The 25989-nt window shown below is 45.7% G+C and overlaps 2 protein-coding genes across 5 annotated transcripts in view; one reads left to right on the plus strand and one right to left on the minus strand.

The window, feature by feature from the left end:
• Nucleotides 1-7516, minus strand: part of MOV10L1 (Mov10 like RNA helicase 1) — a 117102-nt gene extending 109586 nt beyond the window's left edge. The window contains exons 1-2 of one of the 2 annotated variants that reach the window (XM_075857203.1): nucleotides 7310-7516; nucleotides 5976-6160 (exon numbers count right to left, since the gene is read on the minus strand). In XM_075857203.1, the coding sequence (XP_075713318.1) occupies nucleotides 5976-6160; nucleotides 7310-7388 (264 nt within the window). In that variant the 5' untranslated portion in view covers nucleotides 7389-7516. The remainder of the gene's footprint in view (nucleotides 1-5975; nucleotides 6161-7309) is intronic. The other variant, XM_075857204.1, reaches the window with a different exon arrangement.
• MLC1 (modulator of VRAC current 1) overlaps nucleotides 7481-25989 on the plus strand; it is a 96350-nt gene continuing 77841 nt past the window's right edge. Inside the window, exon 1 of one of the 3 annotated variants that reach the window (XM_075857206.1) lies at nucleotides 7481-7565. Coding sequence is in view for 2 of the 3 variants with exons in the window: in XM_075857207.1 (XP_075713322.1) it covers nucleotides 7542-7565 (24 nt within the window). In the remaining variant the exon portion in view is untranslated. The remainder of the gene's footprint in view (nucleotides 7566-25989) is intronic. The other 2 variants (XM_075857207.1, XM_075857205.1) reach the window with 2 other exon arrangements.

The raw sequence follows: 25989 nt of genomic DNA on the forward strand, positions 1-25989 counted from the left end.
TGTTTTGAAGGGGCCGCAGCACTTGTACGAGAGCTGCTCCCCTTCATTTCGATCACCCTGTGAATCGGTGTCGGCGATTCACAGTGTGAGCGAGTAGTGAAATGAAGGGGAAGCAGCTGATTTGCGGGTCCCGGGAGACACATCAGCTATTGATGGCCTATCCTGTGGATAGGCCATCAATGTTTAGGGACTGCACAACCCCTAAGCCTACGATGTAGCAGGCTTAGGGGGCCCATGAGACAGGATCACAGATTGTGTGATCATGTCTGCTGGGTCCTGTATCCAAGCCAATCACATGGTAGGCTTAGATACATGACCCATGTGTGATCCTGTCTGATGGGCCCTGTATATAAGCCTACCACACTGTAGGTTTAGATACAGGTCCCCAGCACACAGTAATCTTATACTGTATAAGATTACTGTCTGCTGGAAACTGTATCTAAGCCTACGTTGTGGTAGGCTTAGATACAGGGTCCCACAGACAGTATCACACATGGGCCCTGTATCTAAGCCTAACACGTGTTACTAATAGTTTTTCTTGTGTGTTTTCTTACAGGTTCGGTCGTTGGACTACGTCGGATTCCAGGACTACTTCGATGACGGCTTTTTTTTTATTATCAATAAAATGGTTAATGAGGGTTGTGTGTTTTTTTTTTATTTCAATAAAATATTTTTTCTATGTCTGTTTTTTTTTTAAAACTATATTACTACCGCCTTAGTAATGGCCGCCGGCTGATTGACAGTATCCATTGCTAAGGCGGGGCTTAGTGTTAGCCGATGCAGAGGCTAACACTAACCCCCATTATTACCCCGGTACCCACCGCCACCAGGGGTGCTGGGAAGAGCCGGGTACGATCCAGTACCTGACCATCTGTAGTGATGGTCGGCCACTGGGGCGGTTGCAGGCTGGTAGTATCAGGAGGGGAAAGGCCAGATACAGTGGCCCTTCCCACCCTGGTAATGCTAGGCTGCTGCTGCTTTATTGTATCTGGCTATGAAAAATGGGGGGGGACCCCACGTCATTTAAAAAAAAAATAATTGGAAAGAACGATGTGGGGTCCCCCCCAATTTTCATAACCAGCCATATACAACACAGCAGCAGCAGGCAGCAATACCAGGGTGGTAGGTGCCACTGTTTTTGGCCTTCCCCAGCCTAATACTACCAGCCTGCGGCAGCCCTGGTACCTGACCGTCACTACAGATGGTCAGGTACTGGTTCGTACCCGGCTCTTCCCAGTACCCCTGGTGGCGGTGGGTACCGGGGTAATAATGGGGGTTAGTGTTGGCCTCTGCATCGGCTAACACTAAGCCCCGCCTTAGCAATGGATGCAGTCAATCAGCCGGCGGCCATTACTAAGGCGGTGATAATAAAGTTTAAAAAGATACAAGCACATAGAAAAAATATTTTATTGAAATAAAAAAACACAACCCTCATTAACCATTTTATTGAGAATAAAAAAAACGCCGTCATTGAAGTCCTCGTATCCGAAGTCCAACAACCGAACCTGTAAAAAAAACACAAACACACAAAAATAATCAGTAACACATAAAGAAGCAAAATTATTGTTCTTACCTTTCCTGGGTCCAGCGCTGGAGCCGCAATGTCAGCGAGCTGAGCCCTGTATCTAATCCAATCATGTGTGATACTGTCTGCTGGGCCCTGTATCTAATCGTATCATGTGTGATACTGTCTGCTGAGCCACTGTATCTAATCCTATCATGTGTGATACTGTCTGCTGGGCCCTATATCTAATCCAATCATGTGTGATACTGTCTGCTGAGCCACTGTATCTAATCCTATCATGTGATGTGTGATACTGTCTGCTGGGCCCTATATCTAATCCAATCATGTGTGATACTGTCTGCTCAGCCACTGTATCTAATCCGATCATGTGTGATACTGTCTGCTGAGCCACTGTATCTAATCCTATCATGTGTGATACTGTCTGCTCAGCCACTGTATCTAATCCTATGATGTGTGATACTGTCTGCTGGGCCCTATATCTAATCCTATCATGTGTGATACTGTCTGCTGAGCCACTGTATCTAATCCTATCATGTGTGATACTGTCTGCTGGGCCACTGTATCTAATCCTATCATGTGTGATACTGTCTGCTGGGCCCTATATCTAATCCAATCATGTGTGATACTGTCTGCTCAGCCACTGTATCTAATCCTATCATGTGTGATACGGTCTGCTGAGCCACTGTATCTAATCCTATCATGTGTGATACTGCCTTCGGAGCCACTGTATCTAATCCTATCATTTGTGATACTGCCTTCTGAGCCACTGTATCTAATCCTATCATGTGTGATACTGCCTTCTGAGCCACTGTATCTAATCCTATCATGTGTGATACTGTCTGCTGAGCCAATGTATCTAATCCTATCCATAGTTTATAGGGTCGTAGTGCTATAGATATGCTATGCTGTCTCCTACACACACTTTTTTTTTTGGGCAGACACATATGTATTGGGGCTATTTCCCCTGACATTTTAAGGCCTGAGGGTATGTTCACACGGCAGCGTCCGTTACGGCTGAAATTACGGTGCCGTTTTCAGGAGAAAACAGCACCGTAATTTCAGCCGTAATGGCATGTGCAGGCGTCTTTCGCTGCGTCCATTACGGACGTAATTGGAGCTGTTTTTCTATGGAGTCCATGGAAAACGGCTCCATTTGCGTCTGAAGAAGTGACAGGCACTTCTTTGAAGCGGGCGTCTTTTTTACGCGCCGCCTTTTGACAGCGGCGCGTAAAAAAATGACCGTCGGCACAGAACATCGCAAGATGGGCAGATGTTTGGCAACGCTTTTGAGCCGCATTTTCGGACGTAATACGTCCGTAAATAGGGTGTGTGAACCCAGCCTTAGTGACGCCCCTGGCTGCTAGTGCTGCATTGTTGGGTCACTTAGGAGACCCAGCGATGCAGCTGAAAGCTGCGGACCGTCGGCCATGAGGAGTTTGCGGGGGGGCCCAATAAGTACTTTTGCATCGGGGCCCATGAGCGAGAGAGAGAGAGAGGCACCCTGCATCTCCTACCCACCCCACACCACGCAGGAATTGCTGTTTCTATTCGCACAACATGGTTCGGGTGTCGGCCGTGAAAAACGGAAATCTGGGTCAGTATTTGACGGTCGTTTTGTATCCGTTCGGTGCCCGTAGTTTCAGTTTTTGACAAATTTAAAAGAAACTGATGAATTTCATGTGTAGATAATGAAACAGTGCGCTCTGTAGATAATGCTGCAGTGCCCTCTGTATATAGTGCCACACACCCACTGTAGATAATGCCACAGTGCCCTCTGTATATAGTGCCACACACCCCCTGTAGATAATGCCAGTGTACTCTGTATATAGTGCTGCACACGCCTCTGTAGATAATGCCACAGTGCCCTCTGTAGATAGTGCCACATAGCCCCCTATAAATAATGCCGCAGTGCCCTCTGTATATAATGTCACAGTACCCCTTTAGATAATTGTCACACAGCCACCCTGTAGAAAGCACGACACAGCGCCCCATGTAGACGGCGCCACGCAGCGCTCCCTGTAGATGGCGCCACACATGCCCCCTGTAGATTGTGCCACATAGCGCTCCCCTGTTGATAGCGCCACCCCCATTGTATATAGCGCTACCCCCCTTCCCTTTAGATAGCGCCACTGAAGCTCCCACTAGCAGCGGAATCCCTGGCCAGAGCACTGCCGACGCTGTGGCTGGGGATTCCCTCCAAAAGGAGCCCCCGACGCCACTGTACATATATGGACAGTGGCGTCAGGGGTTACTTCCTGAACGGAATCCCCGGCCAAGGCATTGCCAACGCTGTGGCCTGGGATTCCCTCAAGGAGGACCCCCTGACGCCACTGTCCATACATGGACTGTGACGTCAGGGGTTACTCCCTGAACGGAATTCCCGACCACCGCATTGCCGACGCTGTGGCCGGGAATTCCCTCAAGGAGGACCCCCCTGTCCATATATGGACAGTGACATCAGTGGCTACTCCTTGAGCGGAATCCTTGTTGCCGACTCTGGCCGGGGATTCTGCTCCAGGGGGATACCCTGACATCAATGTCCATATATGGAAAGTAACCTCAGGGGTTTCCTCTAGGAGCGAAATCCACGGTCAGATCGTCGGTAACGGGGATTCCGCTCAATCAATAGGAGGCTGGGTAAAACCGGAAAGACTTGAGAAATGAAGATATGACTCTTTTCAAACGAAGATTTGACTTTTTTCAAACGAAGATATGACTCTTTTATGCTCATTAGCATACGGTGTGAGAACATTAAAAAGCTGAATACTAAAGCTACAGAGCCGACTAAGACGACAATTATAGGTTATATAGAAATGATTTTTCACCCACTACCACCAGGTATTGCTGGTTTAATAGGTGAAATGCTGGTGACAGGTTCCCTTTAAGTATTTAGAAGCCAAAACCAGAATTGAAAAATAAACAGAAAAAGTATAATGGAAAGATTTGTTCCTCTTCAGTGGACCGGCTTCCAAATGCTGATGCAAAATACTGACCAAAATACTGCTGTGTGAAAGAGACTTAAAACTGCATCAAAGATAACTGCATGATCCTAGCCTAAGGTTACGGCTACACGGACACTTTGGCTGTGACACAGGTTGCGGAATTGCAGTAATAAAAGTGAATGTGGCTGTGTTGCAGGTTACCGCAACATAACAGTCGCAAGAAAGCCAAACTTGTAGGATTTCTTCCGTTTGATCCGTTTGCTACTTTCACTTTTCTTAATGTTCTGCGGCCAGCGAAACACTGCAATGCAGGCAGCGCAACACAGCGATCTTTGGCTGTGCGACCTGTGTCACGGCTTGAGTCGCCGTGTAGCCCCAGCCTAAAGAAAACTTCTGCTGAATCTTATCTTAAAAAAAAAAAACATGCTACATTCGGTGGGGTTTACCCAATGTGGGAAATTGTGATGTAGTAACTGAACAGAACTCGTCTGCTGAAAGGGTTAAAAACACGGTGGTAAATTCCCCTTTTGTGGATCTCCCTGGGAGTTGATTTACTGCTGTTGTGCTGATCTCCTCCTCAGCAGCCGGGGCCTCTCATCGCCTCAGTGCACAACAAACTTGCCCTCGTTTTCTGAAAAGTTGTTTACACAAAGACCTCATTTATCCACTTCTAGAGCTAAACTGGGCCGGTACAATCCTACAGATTACAACACCGTTCCTTCATTTAATCCTGTGGTATTCAAGTGTCCTCATCACCGATCAAGTAGATACAAACAATTGTCATTCATGTGAACAGATTTTTATGAGCATGGGATAAACTTCTATCTAAGTTTGCACACGGTAAAACTAACGTTTTATAGCGATTGTAAATCTAAAAAGTTTAATGTTTTATAGTTATGTTGCTAAACTCGAAATAAAGAAGGGAACATACATGTCTATTTTTACGTCTGAATAAATAGTGTTATCGTGTATGTAATGTCCATTTGATTAGGCATGTCACCGTAGAGCAAATTAGGCTAGGGTGACTCTTTTTGATTACAGTAAAACTGATTGAAAAACTGGTGACAAACTGACAACAGCACCCCCTAGTGCTGTAACTGGTATTACAGCCCAGCCCCATCACGTTATGTTTAGATGACCGATTTTGGCCCTCTTCACATTACGTTTTTGAATTAGGTACACTTTAAACGTATCCATCAGGAGGCAAAAAGACAAAATAAAATGTCCTTTTGGCCTCCGACGGGCTGGTATACCTTTTTCTGAAGGACGGCATGGCGTAGTAGACTACACTATTCCATCCTGAGGTATTGGAAGAGGTATTTTGCAAAAAATAAAAAGGCATGCCGCGTATATCCTTTTTTTAACATAAGAACTTGGGGGTGACGAATGCCATTGTGTAGGTACATCTGAATAGTCATTCTTTGACAGATCCACTATTGGTGCTTCTATAATGCATATAGAAGTTACATCTGGACATACTGCTGATCTTATATTTGAAAACGCTTTACCTTTATTGCTTTCCAGCCTCCAGATGTCTTGTCCTCCTCATAGGAAACATTTACTTTTTGTCCAATGCTTAAAGGCTCTCGACCAATCACAACATCTTGCGTGAAGTAGATCTGGTCATTTATCATTCCATAGTCATTACAAAAGCGAGTAATCACTCCTTCCGTTTCCCTTATAGTCCCATAGTCTGCAAAAATGTATACAATATTTTAGTGGCAACACTAATAATGCAAAGAATCATTTCAAGGGAACCGATCACATTGAAAATTCAGTCCAATGGGCAGGCATAATGTTATAGAGCAGGAGAAGCTGAGAAGATAGATATATCATTTTGTTATAAAATGATTCAGTATGACCTGAATTTTATTCATTTAAACCTCTACTCATTCTGGGCTTAGGAGTCCAGTGGGCGGTCTCACTAAATGACAGACAGTGTCCCCTTTATAAGCATGCATACGGAGACCGCTGTAAATCACTGAATGGGACTGCCCACTGGACTCCTAAGCCCAGAAAGAGCAGAGATTTAGACCTATGAATTACAGGTTATTCAAGTCACTTCCCACAAATTATATATATATATATATCTCTGCTATTTAGCCAATGACAGCGCGGTTTGCAGTGTTTACATCTTGTAATTGGTTAGAATTGAAGTCTCTGCTCAGCTAATCAAAAGGGTATAAGGCCTGGTTCACACATAATAATAGCAGTGTTATGTGCTACATACGGATCTCACTCACCGCAACGAATAAAATCTGTAGTGAAAATCTGCTGCATTTTCGCAATAGATAGGATATGCTGCGGATGTCCAGAATCCGTGAGAATTTTTTACGCTGTAATGAACGGAGTTTGTTAAAACCCAGTTGACTTACACTGTACGTTGCTGCGGAATCTCCGCAACATATACGCGATGTGTGAACCTGGCAGATTATTAGTGACTATACCACCCCTTGTTATCATTGATGTTACAAGAAATCATTAAAATCCCTTGACTGGCAGACTGCGGAATACAGATGCCATTTATGGCAGCCTGTATTCTGTCAATGTTCTGCAAACATAGGTTGCTTTACATCTGTATTCTGTTGCTTTACTACTGTATAGGGTCTGCACAGCCAGTGTGGGGAATATAGATTTCTCTGCAGGTTATCAGGTCCTGGCTGTAAAGCATTTCCAGTCAAAAATAGCTCGTTCTGCTAATCTGTAGTAGAAATGATATCACAGAATAGCAATGCCATATACTCGTAGTTGCAAGTGCGTGGTTTGTATTTTGCGAGTTAGGATGTTCCAGCCATGCAGCCCATGCGGTGACTATAACCGGGTGACGTTAGTTATGGTTTACCATTGTCGGCTCTCTGGTCATCACACGTGTCCGCTTCCCTCCAGAAGAAGGAGGACAGCCTCTTCATTAGGCTCAGCATGTCTTCCGACCTCACGCTGCCAGATGCGGGACCGCTCTCTGTCTATAAGGGTAGCTACCGCGGGCCCGCTCCAAAACCAGCGAGCAGTGAAACGAACTCTCGTGACGTCACGACGTTACGTACACGCGGTAGTCTGGCCGCGGAAGGGAAGAGATGGAAGAGTACAGCGTGGCTGAGGTAGGGAAGAGTGATTGTATGTATGACCTACGTATGTGGCACGTGCGTAGCTAAACGTATGCGGCATTGTCCAGGGAACATGCGAGAATACATATGGACATTACATGGCACTATTTATCCTGCCACTGTGTGGCATTGTTTAGTCACAGACGCTGTATGGCACTGTCTTGTATGCACTTTATCTTGGCACAGCACAGCTGTATTGCATGTAAATATGCATTGCTAAGGCAAATCTAGACCATGCGAAAGAATCAGCAGCGCTCTAAACATGGCGCGCATTAGGCCCTGTTCACACAGAGTTTTTTTTGCAGGAGGAAAATTCACCAAACTGAATTTTGAGGCAGATTTTGACCTGCCTGCACGCCGTTTGCAGCAATTTTCGCTGCGTTTTTCGCTCGCGCCCATTGAGTGCTACGGGCGAAAAACGCAGCGAAATACGCTTTCTCTGCCTCCCATTGATGTCAATGGGAGGTCAGAGGCGTAAACGCCCGAAGATAGGGCGTGACGCTTCTTTTTACTGCGAGACTGTTTTTCCGCTCGCGGTAAAAAAAACTTCTCCGCCTCTCATTGAAGTCAGTGGGAGGCATTTTCAGCCCTTTTTTTGTGCGGTTTCCACATCAAACGTGTGAACAGAGCCTTACTATCCCTCTTTACCCAAAAAATTCTTATATTGCTTGGTAGACTCCTGGAAAAGGAAAAACCTTCCGACAGTCCAGGCAAGTGTCCGGCATGTTCATGTGTTTCGGAGAATTCACGTTTTTTTTTTTTTGTGCTAAAATTGATTTAAAAAAACACGACCTCAAATGTGTGAACACGAGCTTATAAAGCCATAGTCTGTCAGAAAGCGGCTGTTTACTGCTCCCGGTTGACGATGTCCTGTCTGAGACTGATCGCTGCCGATAGAGATCACCTCAAGGAGAGGAAATGTGTGTAGACACTTGTATGCCATTCACATGTCCTGTCCTGGCAGAAAGAGAGGGTAAGTGTGGGTTCTTTATGTGTAATGATGCTGGCTGGCACTATTCATATTATTCACGGATTAGGAAGCCTAAGGCCCCATGCCCACTTCAGTTTTTTCCTTCAGGATGCTATCCGTTTTTCTGACAGCTTGTACCCTGACCCATTCATTTCAATGGGGCCATGCACACTTCAGTTTTTTCTACGGTCCCGTTGCTCCGTTCCGACAATAGTAGAGCATGTCCTACTTTGGTCCGAGATTCCGTGACCGTGAGGACCATGCAAGTCAATGGGGCCGTCCAAAAAACTGAAGGCATTTGTAAGGCATCCGTGTTCCGTCCGTGTGTGACGGAGCTGTTGCCTAGCAACGGCCGAGCAGAAATACATTACAGATATATTACACTAATCGGCAGTCACTTGTCTCTATCAATCACTGATGGAGAAAAGAGGCTGCTGATTAAAAATAAAATAAAAATCAGTTCATACGTACCCGGTCGTTGTCTTGGTGACGAGTCCCTCTTCTTCCTCCAGTCCGACCTTCCTTTCTGACGCGGCAGACTGTGATTGGCTGCAGAAGCGGTCACGTGGGATGAAGCGTCATCCCTGGAGGCCGGCCTTCTGACATCATCCTGAGGTGGGTGACCGCCACTACAGCCTGTGATTGGCTGCAGCGGTGACATGGGATGAAACGCCATCACTGGAGGCCGGACAGGAGGAAAGTATGAACGTATTTATTTATTTTTTTATTTCATTAAAATTGTATTTTCCCAGCGCCGAGCATGGTACTGTCCCGGGTGCTGAAAGAGTTACCGCCGATCAGTGCAGCCCATTAACTCTTTCAGCACCCGGGACAGTACCATGCTTGGCGCTCGGAAACGGGAGTGCACACGGCCGATAAAACGGACACACGGAGGCCTAAGATTTTTCCTAAATTGGGTCTCCCCTATTTTTCACTGAGTAAGCACCAATATATAGTTATATATAGTTTTGTTAAAACTTAACCTTAACCCCTTAATGACCAGGCCATTTTGCACGTTAATGACCAAGGATTATTTTGTTTTTTCACGGTCGCATTCCAACTTTTTTTTTTATTCCGTCGACATCGCCGTATAAGGGCTTGTTCTTTGCGGGACGAGTTGTATTTTGTAATTTTTAGATGCTTACAATACATTGATTAACTTTTATTAACTTTATTTTAGGAGAGAATTGAAAATAAGCAGCTATTCCAACATTGATTTTCACGTTATAAATTTACGCCGTTTACTATGCCGCGTAAATAACATGTTACCTTTATTCTATGGGTCGGCACGATTACAGGGATACCAAATATGTAAAGGTTTTATGTTTTCCTACGTTTGCACAATAAAAACCCTTTTAGAAAAAAATTACTTGTTTTTGCATCGCCGCGTTCCAAGAGCCGTAACATTTTTATTTTTCCGTCGATGTGGCCGTACGTGGGCTTGATTTTTGCGGGCCAATGTGTAGTTTTCATTAGTACTATTTTGGGGTACATAGGACTTATAGATTAACTTTTATTTTATTTTTTATGGGGGGAATGGGAGAAAAGAGAGCATTTTGCCGTTGTTTTTTGCGGTTTTTTTTGGACGCCGTTCATCCGGCGGTTTAATTAATGTGTTCATTTTATTGGTCAAGTTGTTACGATCGCGGGGATACCATATATGTGTATGTGTGATTTGTTTTGACACTTTTACTAAATAAAACCACTTTTTGGTCAAAAAATTTAGTTTTATTTGATTTTCACTGTCATTTTTTTATTTATTTTTTCACAAACTTTATTTAACTGATTGACATTTTTTTTAAGTCCCACCAGGGGACTTCACTATGCGATGTGCTGATCGCATATATAATGCTTTGGTATACTTAGTATACCAAAGCATTATTGCCTGTCAGTGTAAATCTGACAGGCAATCTATTAGGTCATGCCTCCGGCATCGCCTAACAGGCATTTGCTGAAGACAGATCTGGGGGTCTTTGTTAGGCCCCCGGCTGTCATGGAAACCCAACGGCGACCCATGATTTATTTGCGGGGGCGCCGATCGGGTGACAGAGGGAGCTCCCTCTGTCAAACACATTAGATACCGCTGTCACTATTGACAGCGGCATTTAATGGGTTAAACTGCCAGAATCGGCGCGCGCTTCGATTTAGGCAGGAGCCAGGCTGTGTATAACAGCCGTGCTCCTGCCGCTGATCGCGTGGTTACAGTGGCAGTACCCGTGCCATCACAGGACGGATATATCCGTCCTCCTGCGCGAACTAGCAGCTGCTGAGGACGGATATATCCGTCCTTCGGCATTAAGGAGTTAAATATTTTGTTTGTATAAAACTTCAGCAATTCCAATACAAATACATGAATATATAAGTGGTTTTCTAGTGCTTACGCACATTGCGTTGACACAGTAATCTAAATTGTTTAGCATTTCACCTATTAAACCAGCAATACCTGGTAGTAGGTGAAAAATAATTTCTTTATAACCTATAATTGTCTTCTTAGTCGGCTATGTAGCTTTAGTATTCAGTTTTTAGTGTTCCCACACTGTATGCTAATGAGCAGAAAAGAGTCATATTTTTGTTAGGGATTGAAGATTTGACTCTTTTCAAAGTCTTTCCGCATTTACCCCGCCTCCTTACTTTTGATTGACAGCTCCTCGCCTTCCCCCCCGCACACACAATCCCGCGCTTGTGCATTGATGTCCTCTTCTGGTGTGTGCGCACAAAGGGGCACCGGAGTTTAGGAGAGGGGATAACGGTAATGAACTTTTGATAGCAGCGGCCAGTGAGGGATAAGTAAAGTTAAATAGGTGAAATGCTGGTGACAGGTTCCCTTTAAAGAGGCTCTGTCACCAGATTTTGCAGCCCCTATCTGCTATTGTAGCAGATCGGCGCTGCAATGTAGATTACAGTAACGTTTTTATTTTTAAAAAACGAGCATTTTTGGCCAAGTTATGACCATTTTCGTATTTATGCAAATGAGGCTTGCAAAAGTACCAGAGGCTACAGTTGATTCTGCAGCAGCAGCAGCATCAGCATTTGCAGGTAAGTAGCTACATCGACTTACCTGCAAACGCCGATGCTGCTGCAGAATCATCTGTAGCCTCTGGTGCCGACACGATGCAGGACCTGTGAGTGACGTCACAGATCTGCACTGCCAGAAGCTGGGCGTTCTGAAGAGAAGTGGATGATACTTCTCATCAGAACGCCCAGCTAGTAAAAGTAGTAAACACGCCCTGATGTACACACATAATACACGCCCAGTTGTACTTTTACTTTTCAACACGCCCAGTTGTACTTTTGCAAGCCTCATTTGCATAAATACGAAAATAGTCATAACTTGGCCAAAAATGCTCGTTTTTTAAAAATAAAAACGTTACTGTAATCTACATTGCAGCGCCGATCTGCTACAATAGCAGATAGGGGTTGCAAAATCTGGTGACAGAGCCTCTTTAAGCAAAATACTGCCGTGTTAAAGTGGCCATGGCAGTATTTTCGTCTGCATTTTGTATCAGTATTTGTAATAGTATTTGGGCGCCAAAACCATGAGTGGAACCAACAAAGAGGAAAAGTATAATGGAAAGATTTGTATGTCTTCCATGTTATGAACCCACTTCTGGTTTTGGCTTACAAATACTGATGCAAAATACTGACCAGAATACTGCCGTGTGAAAATGGCATAAGGCCTCATGCACACGGCCGTGCCCGTAATGACTGTATTTATGTAGTTTTTCCAGTGAAGACCAGTAACCCCACTAGTCCAAATACCCAGCACTAGAATTTCTGAAATATTGCTGCCTCTCTCAGTAACTCACTGGCCACCGAGTCCGATAAATATAACCAGTGAATCTATATTTGTTAATGGGTGATTTTAGGTTATTGTGCTAATTAACCCTCTGTCTATCTACAAACTACTAGCCCTACGCGTTTCTTCACTATCGTATTGCTCTGCAGTGAGTAGTCCTGTTAGGGCTGGGTGATTTAATCAAATTATTTTGCCCTCAAGGCCTCTGACGATTCTGTTTAACAGAATCGTTGATTAGATTCTTTGGTGGCGCCATTCAACAGGAGGAAGCTCTGCCTGGTCTATGATGCCAGGAGGGACTGGGAAATCTGGCTGACACATTGACTGTTTTTCACGGTCGAGTCTCGGTCGTGTGAATTTGGCCTTTAATGTCATTTATTTAAAACACCATCGTGGGGCCGGTACTGCACAGTAATGTAATCTCGCCCCAAAGTGCCCACTCGTTGCCATCTGCCTGGCCCTGCTGCAGTTTAGACTATCTGTTAAATAAACAGAAAAAAATTAAAATCGAGATTTAAATTGAAAATCGCCCATAGTGTTGAAAAAAAATCGAGATTTTATCTAGATCTTATCTTTTGGCAAAATCGCCCAGCCCTACGTCAGGGGCTTTGCAGAGTCAATATATTAAATCCTCTGACTATCCAGAACACTGTGTTCAATGCACCAAAGAGAATCATGTGTGGCGTGGGTATAAATGCAAGCCGCCGTTAGCGGCAGCAAGCTCTGTATTATAACGCCAGAGTGCCACCCCACTGGTGAGGTCACGGTTCCTGCCCCGTTGGTTGGTCAGCACGAGAGGAGCCCCCAATCGCTGGTCTGCACTCTAAGGCTGGGTTCACACGACCATGTTACGTGTAATGGACGGAACGTATTTCGGCCGCAAGTCCCGGACCGAGCACCGTGCAGGGAGCCGGGCTCCTAGCATCATAGTTATGTACGATGCTAGGAGTCCCTGCCTCGCTGCAGGAAAACTGTCCCTTACTGTAATCATGTTTTCAGTACGGGACAGTAGTTCCACAGAGAGGGAGGGACTGCTAGCATCATACATAACTATGATGCTAGGAGCCCGGGTCCCTGCAGTGTGGTCGGTCCGGGACTTGCAGCCGAAATACGTCCCGTCCATTAAGGACCGAACATGCTCGTGTGAACCCAGCCTTACAGCGCCACCCTGATGAGCAGGTCAGGGGGCGTGACCTGTACTCCGGAGCAGCCCTGTTGGTTTTGGGCATACTCTGTGTGTCGGTCTGTGGATGTATTAAAATGCTGGTCATCCTAACCTTCCACGCTGAGGAGGATCACATCGGGAATTCTGGAAAGGAATCTTTGACCCGATTGGAAATATATGCACTGAAGAAGATACCTGCCTAGTTGCACTATTCATTGGACCACTCTGGTTGGCACTACCTAGGGGGGTGCTTTTGCTAGTGTGTGTGTGTGTGTGTGTGTGTGTGTGTGTGTGTGTGTGTGTGTGTGTGTGTGTATATATTAGTCCTTCTCAATGAATTAGAATATCATCAAAAAGTTTAATTTATGTCAGTAACTAAATTCAAAAAGTGAAGCTCATATATTATGTAGATTCATTACACACAGTGATCTATTTCCAGCATTTTTTTCTTTTAACCCCTTACCGCAACGGTATGTCCTGTATTGCAGTGCTTTAAGGCATCGGGACGTACCGGTGCGTCCTAGCTAAAAACTGTCACCCTGTCAAAGGACAGGGTGACAGAACTGTGCCGTCAACTGTTTGACAATTGATCGGCACAGTAAGACGGCAGGGGATCAATCACAGCTCCATGAGAAGGTGTATGTGATGGTGCTGGCTCAGAAGCTGAGCCAGCGCAATCACCACTGGTTATCGGCTGTCCGACACCCCGCTGTAATGGCCAGGACCGGAGCTAGGCTGCTCTGATCCGGCCAATTAACTCCTTAAATAAAGCGATCGCTGCATCAAAGTGTCTTCTAGCCTGTCGGCAACCATTATGGTTGCCACGGGCGCGGGTGTCAGCTGTTTGTCACAGCTGACATCGTGCTCTAACTGCCAGGACCGGAGCTAGGCTCTGATCTGGCTGATTAACCCCTTAGATCGCAGCCAATGGTTGCTAATGGCAACCATCGGCACCCGCGGGGGTTCCGATGGTTGCTATGGCAACCGTAGACTAACAATCGCTTCCTAGTATGGAAGCCTATTGGGCTCCGCCGGGAGGCGAAGCCTAATAGGCTTGCTGTCAGTGAATAGCTGACCGCTCTAATACACTGCACTATGTAGGTAGTACAGTGTATTAGAATAGCGATCATGGCTTCATGCCTTAAAGTCCCCTAGTGGGACAAAAAAAAAGTTAAAACAAGTTAATTAAAATGTTAAAAAAAACACTTCATGTTAAAAAAACACTAACAGCCTTTTTTCCTCATAAGGCTTTTATTCTAGGAAAAAACGGAAAACATAAAAAAAAAGTACACGTATGTGGTATCACCGCATCCGTAACGAACCGAACGGTGAACACCGTAAAAAAATTTAAATAAAAAACTATTCCAGAATCGCTGTTTGTTAGTCACTACCCCTCCCAAAACAGAATAAAAAAAGGATCTAAAAGTTGCATGTACCCCAAAATTATAACATTAAAAACTGCAGCCCGTCCCGCAAAAAACAAGCCCTTACACAGCTTTTTTGACGGAAAAATAAAAAAGCTATGGCTCTCAGAATATGGTGACACAAAAAATAAATAATTTGAAACAGAAGTGTTTTTTTTTTTTGTGCAGACGCTGCAAAACCTAAGAACTATATACATCTGGTATCGCCATAATCGTATCGACCCGCAGAATAAAGTAAAATTGTCATTCATAGGCCATGGCGAACGCCGTAAAGAAAAAGAATAAAAAACATCAGAATTGCTGGTTTTTGGTCGCCTTGCTTGCCAAAAAATGAAATAAAAAGTGATCAAAAAATCGCATTTACCCCAAAATGGTACCAATGACATCTACAGATTGTCCCGCAACAGATAAGCCCTCACACCGCTCCGGTGAAAAAAAAATAAAGAAGTTCTGGCTCTCAGAATATGGCGATGCAAAATGTGCAGTGTCCAAAAGTGGATAACATCTGGCACCATTTATCAGTGTGACACCGGCCACACATCTCTGAAATATTATTTGCACAATTATTATACCCTCTTATTATGCCCTGAGGTTCTCCGCACAGCTTACATATGCCCCCACATTATAAACTGAAATACCAGCAAAACCCTGAACAGAACTACTACTAAGCAAAATCTGCGCTCCAAATGCCAAATGGCTCTCCCTCCCTTCTGAGCCCTGCAGCGTGCCCAAACAGCAGTTTACGTCCACATATATGGCATCACCATACCCGTAAGAACCCGCTTAACAGTTTGAGGTATTTGTCTTCAGTGGCACGAACTGGGCACAACATATTGTGCACAAAAATGGCATATACCTGTGGAAATTTGCAATTTTCACCTTGCACCATCCACTGAGCATTCATTTCTAAAAAAATAAATAAAAAAAAACCTGTGTGGTGAAAATGCTCACTACATCCCTTAATAAAATGCCTTCTTGGGTGCAATTTCCAAAATGGGGGCACTACTTGGGGGTTTGTTTTACTATTTGATCCCAGAGCCCTGCCATTGTGGGCTAATGCTGAGAAAATCGCCAAAATAGGCCTCACGTGCGCCTTTCACTGCTAAGCCCTGTGAAATGTACAGGCAAATGATAAATGCCTTGTGGGGTGTAGTTTACAAAATGGGGTCACTTAAGGGTTTTACACTGTACCCTGGTACCTAAGTGAGCTTTGCAAATGCGACATGGCGCCCGTACACCAGTCCAGCAAAATCTGCGCTCGAAAAGCCAAATGGTGCTCCTTCCCTTTTGGGCTCTGCCATGTGCCCAAACAGCAGTTTAGGGCCACACATGGTGTATTGCTGTACTCGCGAGAAATTGGGTAACAAATTGTGTGTTGTTTTTTCTCCTGTTACCCCTTGTGGGAAAAAAAAAATGGGTGCAAAACGACATATTTTTGGGAATTTTTTTTTTTTTTCATTTTCTCTGCCTCATTCTAATACAATCTATGAAACACCTGAGGGATTAAAATGCTCACTACACCCCTAGATGATTACCCTGAGGGGTATAGTTTCCAAAATGGAGTCATTTCTCAGGGGTTTCTACTGTACTGGTACCTCAGAGGCTCTGCAAATGCGACATGGCGCCCAAAAAGCAATCAACCAAAATCTACATGCCAAGTAGTACTTCTGACATTCTGAGCCCTGCCGTGTGTCCAAGCAGCAGTTTATTACCACATATGAGGTATTGCTGTACTCGGGAGAAATTGCTTTACATTTGTTGGGGCGCTTTTTCTCCTTTATTCCTTGTGAAAATGAAAAAAATGCAACATTTCAGTGGAAAGTATGTAGATTTTCATTTTCACTGCCTAATTCCAATAAATTCAACAAAAAAACAGTGGGGTCAAAATGTTCACTATACAGCTAGATAGGTTTTACGAGGGGTGTAGTTTCCCAAATGGGGTCACTTTTGCGGGGTTTGCACTATTTTGGCCCCTCAGTGGCTTTGCAAATGTGACATGGCGCCGCAAACCATTCCAGCAAAACTTGAGCTCCAAAAGTCAAATGGCGCTCCATCCATTCTAAGCCCTGCCGTGTGTCCAAACAGCAGTTTACCACATATGGGGTATTGCTGTGCTCAGAAGAGTTTGCTTTACAAGTGTTGGGGTGTTTTTTCTTCCTTATCTTTTGTAAAAATGAGAAAATCTGAGCTAAAACTAAATTTTATTAGAAAAAATTTAGATTTTCAATTTCACGGCATAATTCTCATAAATTCTGAAAAACATGTGTGGTCAAAATGCTAACTATACCCCTAGAAATATTCCTTGAGGGGTGTAGTTTCAAAAATGGATCACTTTTGGGGGGTTTTGGCTGTTTTGGTCCCTCTAGGGCATTGCAAACACGACATGGCACTGAAAACTATTCCAGCAAAATCTGCTCTCCAAAATCTATTGTTGCATTGCCGTAATCGGGAGAAGATGCTTTACAAATGGTGGGGTGCTTTTTCTCATTTATTCCTTGTAAAATAATTTTTTTTTTTTTATTTTTTTAGAAAAAAGTAGATTTTAATTTTTACAGACTAATTCCAGTAAGTTTAGTAAAGAAACTGTGGGGTCAAAATGCTAATGATACCCCTAGATAAATTACTTGATGGTTGTAGTTTCCAAAATGGGGTCCCTTTTGGGGGGTTTCCACTGTTTTGGCGCCACAAGACCTCTTAAAACCTGACATGGTGCCTAAAATATATTCTAAAAAAAGTGGCCCCAAAATCAACTAGGTGCTCCTTTGATTCTGAGGCCTGTGTTTCAGTCCATTAGCACACACGGGCCACATGTGGGATATTTCTAAAAACTGCAGAATCTGGGCAATTAATAAGTTGCGTTTCTCTGGTAAAACCTTCTGTGTTAGGCCCCATGCACACAAACGTGCTTTTGCGGCCGCAATTCCCCAGAAAATCCATGAGATAATTGCGGCCCCATTCATTCCTATGGGGCCATGCACACGATCATTGTTTTCACGGTCCATGCATGGCCCCGGAGCCGGGACCGCAGAAAGAACGGGCAAGCCTTATTACGGCCGTGTTCTCCGGTCCGGGCTCATTGAAAATAATGCCATGTGCACAGCCCTCGATTTACAGGCGACTCGCGGCTGTCACTCCGTGGCTGGCCGACCTGTAAATCACGGCCGTGCACATGGCTACGGTCGTGTGCATGAGGCCTTAAAAAAATGTTTTTTTATTACCAATGAATTTTGGCAAAAAAAAAGAAATTGTAAATTTCCCCTGTAATTTGCTTTAATTCCTGTGAAATGCCTAAAGAGTTAAAACACTTTCTGAATGCTATTTTGAATGCTTTGTGGTCTAGTTTTTAAAATGGGCTGATTTATGGGGACTTTCTAATATATAAGGCCCTCAAAGCCACTTCAGAACTGAACTGGTCTCTGAAAAAATGGCCTTTTGAAATTTCTCAAATCTAAAATTGCTGCTAAAGTTCTATGCCTTGTAACGTCCTAGAAAAATAAAAAATACTTTTAAAAAACTATGCAAACATAAAGTAGACATATGGGAAATATTACTATGTCTTACAAGCAAATACATTTAAAGGGAATGTGTTGCCAGAAAAACATGTTTTTTTTAAAAAAATTAAACATTTAGTGTGTGGGTGATTAAACATTGTTCAAATTTTTTTTATTTTTTTGCACGAGTCCAGGAAATATTATAAATTATTTCTAATTTATAATACTACCCATTTTTGGTCACTAGATGGAGCTGTTCCCAAAATTGCAGCATTGCAACATTGGGTTAAAAGCCCTCGCTCTAGTGAGCTCTCAGCATCCCCCCCTCCTTTATCCTGGCTAGTGCCGGGATAAACGAGGGGTTTGAACGGTGTAACCTCCTACACTGTGTGTCGCCATTTTTTGAGCTAACCCACAGTGTAGTAGGTTTACATACAGTAGTAAACACACACAAACACGAACATACATTGAAATCTCTTACCTGCTCCTGCCGCCGCGGCTCCCTCCGGCCCGTCCGCTCAGTTTGCTGCCGCTGGTGCAAGTGCACAAATCCGGAAGCCGCGACCGTAAGTAGTAATATTACTGTCCGGCCGCGACTTCCGGTCCACAGGAAAATGGCGCCGGACGGCGCCAATTTCGAATAGGACTGTGTGGGAGCGGCGCATGCGCAGTTCCCACACAGACGCCGTACACTGCAGTCAATGGGACGGGAGCCGTTCGCAGTCCCTATGGGACTGTGGCTGCCGTATTCCATGTCTGTATGTGTCGTTAATCGACACACACAGAAATGGAACAAAAAATGGCAGCCCCCATAGGGAAGAAAAAGTGTAAAAATAAGAAAAAGTAAAACACAAACACACAAATGAATATAAACGTTTTTAATAAAGCACTAACATCTTTAACATATAAAAAAATAATTTGTGATGACACTGTTCCTTTAAATGTAGAAAAATGCTAATTTTTGCACAAATAAATACTGAATATATCAACCAAATTTTACCACTAACATAAAGTACATTGTGTCACGAGAAAACAATCTCCGAATCGCTTGGATACATAAAAGCATTCCAAAGTTATTACCACAAAGTGACACATGTCAGATTTGAAAAAATTGGCTGTGTCCTTATGGGGTTAATGTTGATGATTAGGGCTAACAGTTAGGGTATGTGCACACGACAACGCAAAATACGTCTGAAATTACGGAGCTGTTTCTAGGAGAAAACCTCTCCTGAATTTCAGACGTTTTTACAAGTGCACACATTTTTCGCGGCGTCTTTTACGGACGTAATTGGGGCTGGTTTTCATTGGAGTCAATGAAAAACTGCTCCAATTACGTCCCAAGAAGTGTCCTGCACTTCTTTGCCGCGGGCGTAATTTTACGAGCTGTCTTTTGACAGCGATGCGTAAAATGACAGCTCGTCTGCACAGAACATCGTAAGACCCATTGCAAGCAATGAGCAGATGTTTGCCGACATATTGGAGCCGTCTTTTCAGGCGTAATTCGAGGCGTAAAACGCCTCCATTACGTCTGAAAAGAGGTCGTGTGCACATACCCTAAATGAAAGCCCAAAATGTTCTCAGAAAATTAGAATATTATATAAGCCCAAGTCCAAAAATGTTTTTTGTTTTTTTTTACCAATATGTCGGCCTACTGAAAAGTATGTACCGTATATGCACTCAATACTTGGTCGAGGCTCCTTTTGCATGATCAGCAATCAGCCTGTGGCACTGCTGAGGTGTTATGGAAGCCCAGGTTGCTTTGCTAGCGGACTTCAGCTCGTCTGTATTGTTGGGTCTGGTGTCATCTTCCTCTTGACTATACCCTATAGATTCTCCTTGGGGTTTAGGTCAGGCTAGTTTGCTGGCCAATCAAGCGCAGTGATACTGTGGTTATTAAACCAGGTATTGGTACTTTTGGCAGTGTGGGCATTTGCCAAGTCCTGCTGGCAAATGAAATCAGCATCTCCATAAAGCATGCTTCCCTCTGCGAACAAGAAGTGCTCGAAAATTTCCCGGTAGACGGCTGCGTTGACTCTGGACTTGATATAAAACCGCGACCAACACCAGCAGATGACCTGGCTCCCCAAACCATCACTGACTGTGGAAACTTCACACTGGACCGCAAGCAACTTGGATTGATGCCTCCCCACTCTTCCTCCGGACTCTGGGACCGAGATTTCCCAATGAAATGCTAAATTTACTTTCATCTGAAAATAGGACTTTGAACCACTGAGCAACAGACCAGTCCTTTTAAAGGAAAGGTGTCATGAATTATTTTTTTTTAACACTTTCTTACTTTACTGGGGACTGCCATGTTATATTTAATCTGTATGTGTCTCTTAGGGCCGGTTCACATCAGCGTTCGCTTTCCGTTGAGGGGTTCAGTCAGGGGTTTCAGTCGTGGAACCCCGCAACGGAAAGTCCAACGGAAACCTTAGCTTCCGTTTGCATCAGCATTGATATCAATGGTGACGGAAACATTGCTAATGGTTTTCGTTCGTCACCGTTACGGCAGGTTTCCGTTTTTCGACAATCTATAGTGCAGTCGACTGACTGAACCCCTCAATGTAAAGCGAACGCTGTTGTGAACTGGCCCTTAACGACACATACTCAGATCAAATACGGCAGCTACAGTACATAGGACATAACGAAAGGGACCCGTTCCTTATATCCTCTGCTTCTTCAGTGTCGTTCCGTACTGCTCAAGCGCAGTCTCGCTCTGTACTGCGCATTTTGAAGACCACAAAAATCTGCCGCAAAAATTCTGCCGTGTGAACAGGGCTCTAATAGATGGAAATTGTATGGCAATATTTATCCTGGAAAAGTATATGCTATATATTTAGAAGTATGGAACTATTTATTTGAGTACCGTATGGAGCTGTCCAGTCATTCTATAATAGTGTTTGAGCACACATAGAGGCAGGCAGGCAGTGTCCTGTCCATGGCCATGGGCCGTCAGGCTCACTCACCTCCTGACGGCCGCATCCATGGGTATGCGAGCTCTGGCCCCATTCTCCTGCTCAGGAGACGCCAGTGCTCACTTCCGCTTACCTCGGCCGGGTCCTGTTGGGTGTGTGCGCACGCTCGTGCCCGCTCTTAAAGGGCCAGTGCGTGCACCTGAAGTTAATGTCAAAACTAGCCCATGAGTACCCTGGACTATAAGAAAGGCTCAGCCCCTTCCTCCCATGCCTGAGCGTTGTCGTACCCAAAGTTTGTCTAAGCAAATGGTCTCCTAGTGGTTCCCAGTGTTCCCCGTTTCTGTACCTGTATCCTGCAACCCGTGCTATCCTGGTTAAGTGCCGTGCTATATACTACGCCTGTCCTGCTACACCACGCCTGAAGTCTGCCTGCTGTCTAGTCCCAGCCGAGTCTGTCTCGCTACTGTCTGAGCTGCCACAGGTATACTATACGAACTATAGACTGTCACCTGCGTCCTGTTGGCCAGCTGCCATACCGTCATGGCAGTATGGCCCAGTGGGTCCACGTACCCAACGTGACGGCAGGCAGGCAGACAGTATTAAAAATTAAATAATCATTTGACATGTTTTCCTATATTGGCCACCAGAGGGAGCACGCCCCAGAATTTTAGCAAGGTGAATAAAAGAGCAACCTGACTCACAGCTGCTGCAAATGCGGGAGGGAATCTCGCCCACCCCCCCCCCCCCCCCCCTATTTTTGTCTACAAGCCAGGAAAAAGTGTCTTCAAATTGCCAAGCATTGTCAGGCTCATTTTAGGAGAGCTTTTACAATCCAGCTGGTAGAAGCTACACACACCCACCCACCAGGTGTGCAAGGGGGCTGGGAGGGGGGGGGGGCTGAGAAGTAGATAGACACACACACACACGCACCCCTTACCTGCAGTGCGGTTGGTCTTCAAAATGGCGCCGGCTTTCCCCCTACAAACCATCTTCGATGCTGGGTCGCTCTGAAATGAGCAGGAGCACGCGTGCACACACACACACACACACACACACCCACCCACAGATACATGTTAAATTGAAATTGAATTGTGGTATTCTGTTGGATCTATTGTATATGGCAGTACTATGTGGCCTATTTAATGGAATATTGTTTGGTTACTGCGTATTATTTGGGCTCAATATGGAGGGGAAACCCATACGCTAGAATGTGTGAGATGGGCCGCAAATATGGACATGAATAGGACCTGTTCTACAATTGGTGGAGCACACACACGGATCCACAAAAAAAAAAAATTGACGTGGGCATGGAAATGAAAGGTTCAGTATGCTAGCCGCAGAAATAAAACAAAACTGTTAGTAGACAGAAGAAAACGACATTACTACTCGTGTGCAAACCATCAGCAGATTTGGCTTCCAGTACCATCTCAATGCTGATGACACCAAATTATATGCCTCTTACCATTCCACCACCCCTCCCTGCTCTAATACAACACACCAGTGATTGTCTGTCTGCTATCTCTAACATCATGTCCTCTCTCTACCTGAAATTGAATTTTTCGAAGACTGAGCTCCTAGTGTTCCCACCATCTACTAACCTACCTAAGCCTGATGTCTCCAGATTAGTGTGTGGGATTACCATAACTCCTTGGCAGTACGCCCGCCGTCTTGGGGTTATTTTTGACTGCGATCTTTCCTTTACTTCACACATTCAATCGCTCCTGTCCTTTTCACCTCAAAAACATCTCCAGAATCCGCCCTTTTCTTACTGTTGAAACAGCCAAAACTCTGTTGCTCTGATTCACTCTCGTCTTAAAGGAACAGTGTCACGACCAACTTTTTTTTTAATATGTTATGTGTTTTAGTGTGATAGATCAATAAATTTTATTAATGTATGTTGTTGTGTTGTACTTTTTACGTTTTTACTTCATTTACTTCTCTATGGGGGCTGCCATTTTTGTTTCCATTACTGTGTGTGTCGATTAACGACACATACAGTGATGGAATACGGCACACACATCCCCATAGAGAATGCGAACGGGAGCCGTCCCATCCACTATAGCGTATGCGGTCTATGTGTGAGCGGCGCATGCGCCGCTCACACACAGACCAAAACTGAGGTCTTTGCTAGAGCGAAATCCGGCGCCATGTTCATGTCGACCGGAAGCCGCGGCCGGACTATGAGATGACGAGTTCCGGCCGCGGCTTCCGGTCATGTGTTCAGTGCAGCGAGGCGAAGGCGCAAGAAGACCAGTCTGAAGAAGTTTGACAGAGCGGAGGTCGCGTCAGGAGCAGGTAAGTTCTGTTCATGTGCGTTTGTGTGAGCAGCCTTTGGCATCATACCAGGGAAGCCTTTGCCATCATACCAGGGAGGCCTGTGGCATAATACCAGGGAGGCCTGTGGCATCATAACAGGGAGGCCTGCGGCATCATAACAGCGGAGGCCTGCGGCATCATACGAAGGGAGGCCTGCGGCATCATACGAAGGGAGGCCTGCGGCATCATACGAAGGGAGGCCTGCGGCATCATACGAAGGGAGGCCTGTGGCATCATACGAAGGGAGGCCTGTGGCATCATACCAGCGGAGGCCTGTGGCATCATACCAGCGGAGGCCTGTGGCATCATACCAGCGGAGGCCTGTGGCATCATACCAGCGGAGGCCTGTGGCATCATACCAGCGGAGGCCTGTGGCATCATACCAGCGGAGGCCTGTGGCATCATACCAGCGGAGGCCTGTGGCATCATACCAGCGGAGGCCTGTGGCATCATACCAGCGGAGGCCTGTGGCATCATACCAGCGGAGGCCTGTGGCATCATACCAAGGAGGCCTGTGGCATCATAACAGGGAGGCCTTGTTGCATCATACCAGCGGAGGCCTGCGGCATCATACCAGCGGAGGCCTGTGGCAGCATACCAGCGGAGGCCTGTGGCAGCATACCAGCGGAGGCCTGTGGCATCATACCAAGGGAGGCCTCTGCTAGTATTTACAGTGTGGCAGCATTTACAGTGTGGCAGCATTTACAGTGTGGCAGCATTTACGGTGTGGCAGCATTTACGGTGTGGCAGCGTTTACGGTGTGGCAGCGTTTACGGTGTGGCAGCGTTTACGGTGTGGCAGCGTTTACGGTGTGGCAGCGTTTACGGTGTGGCAGCGTTTACGGTGTGGCAGCGTTTACGGTGTGGCAGCGTTTCTGGTGTGGCAGCGTTTCTGGTGTGGCAGCGTTTCTGGTGTGGCAGCGTATCCGTTGTGGCAGCGTATCCGTTGTGGCAGCGTATCCGTTGTGGCAGCTTATACGTTGTGGCATCATACCATTGGAGGCCTGTGTCATCATACCAAGGGAGGGCTGTGGCAGCATTTACAGTCTGGCAGCATTTATAGTGTTGCAGCATTTACAGTGTGGCAGCATTTACAGTGTGTCAGCATTTACAGTGTGGCAGCATTTACGGTGTGGCAGCATTTACGGTGTGGTAGCATTTACGGTGTGGCTGCATGTACAGTGTGGCATCATACCAGCGGAGGCCTGTGGCAGCATTTATAGTGTGGCAGCATTTACAGTGTGGCTGCATGTACGGTGTGGCTGCATGTACGGTGTGGCTGCATGTACGGTGTGGCTGCATGTACGGTGTGGCTGCATGTACGGTGTGGCATCATACCAGCGGAGGCCTGTGTCATCATACCAGCGGAGGCCTGTGTCATCATACCAGCGGAGGCCTGTGTCATCATACCAGCGGAGGCCTGTGTCATCATACCAGCGGAGGCCTGTGGCAGCATTTATAGTGTGGCAGCATTTACAGTGTGGCTGCATGTACGGTGTGGCTGCATGTACGGTGTGGCATGATACCAGCGGAGGCCTGTGTCATCTTACCAGCGGAGGCCTGTGGCATCATACCAAGGGAGGCCTGTGGCAGCATTTATAGTGTGGCTGCATTTATAGTGTGGCTGCATTTACGGTGTGGCAGCGTTTCCGGTGTGGCAGCGTTTCCGTTGTGGCAGCGTATCCGTTGTGGCAGCGTATCCGTTGTGGCAGCTTATACGTTGTGGCATCATACCATTGGAGGCCTGTGTCATCATACCAAGGGAGGGCAGTGGCAGCATTTACAGTCTGGCAGCATTTACAGTCTGGCAGCATTTACAGTGTGGCAGCATTTACAGTGTGGCAGCATTTACGGTGTGGCAGCATTTACGGTGTGGCTGCATTTACGGTGTGGTTGCATTTACGGTGTGGCAGCATTTACGGTGTGGCAGCATTTACGGTGTGGCTGCATGTACGGTGTGGCTGCATGTACAGTGTCGCATCATACCAGCGGAGCCCTGTGTCATTATACCAGCGGAGGCGTGTGGCAGCATTTACGGTGTGGCAGCATTTACGGTGTGGCTGCATGTACGGTGTGGCTGCATGTACGGTGTGGCATCATACCAGCGGAGGCCTGTGGCATCATACCAAGGGAGGCCTGTGGCAGCATTTATAGTGTGGCAGCATTTACGGTGTGGCAGCATTTACGGTGTGGCAGCATTTACGGTGTGGCAGCATTTACGGTGTGGCAGCATTTACGGTGTGGCAGCATGTACGGTGTGGCATCATACCAGCGGAGGCCTGTGTCATCATACCAGCGGAGGCCTGTGTCATCATACCAGCGGAGGCCTGTGTCATCAT

The sequence above is a fragment of the Rhinoderma darwinii genome, chromosome 3, assembly GCF_050947455.1.
Source record: "Rhinoderma darwinii isolate aRhiDar2 chromosome 3, aRhiDar2.hap1, whole genome shotgun sequence".
Taxonomy (NCBI): domain Eukaryota; kingdom Metazoa; phylum Chordata; class Amphibia; order Anura; family Rhinodermatidae; genus Rhinoderma; species Rhinoderma darwinii.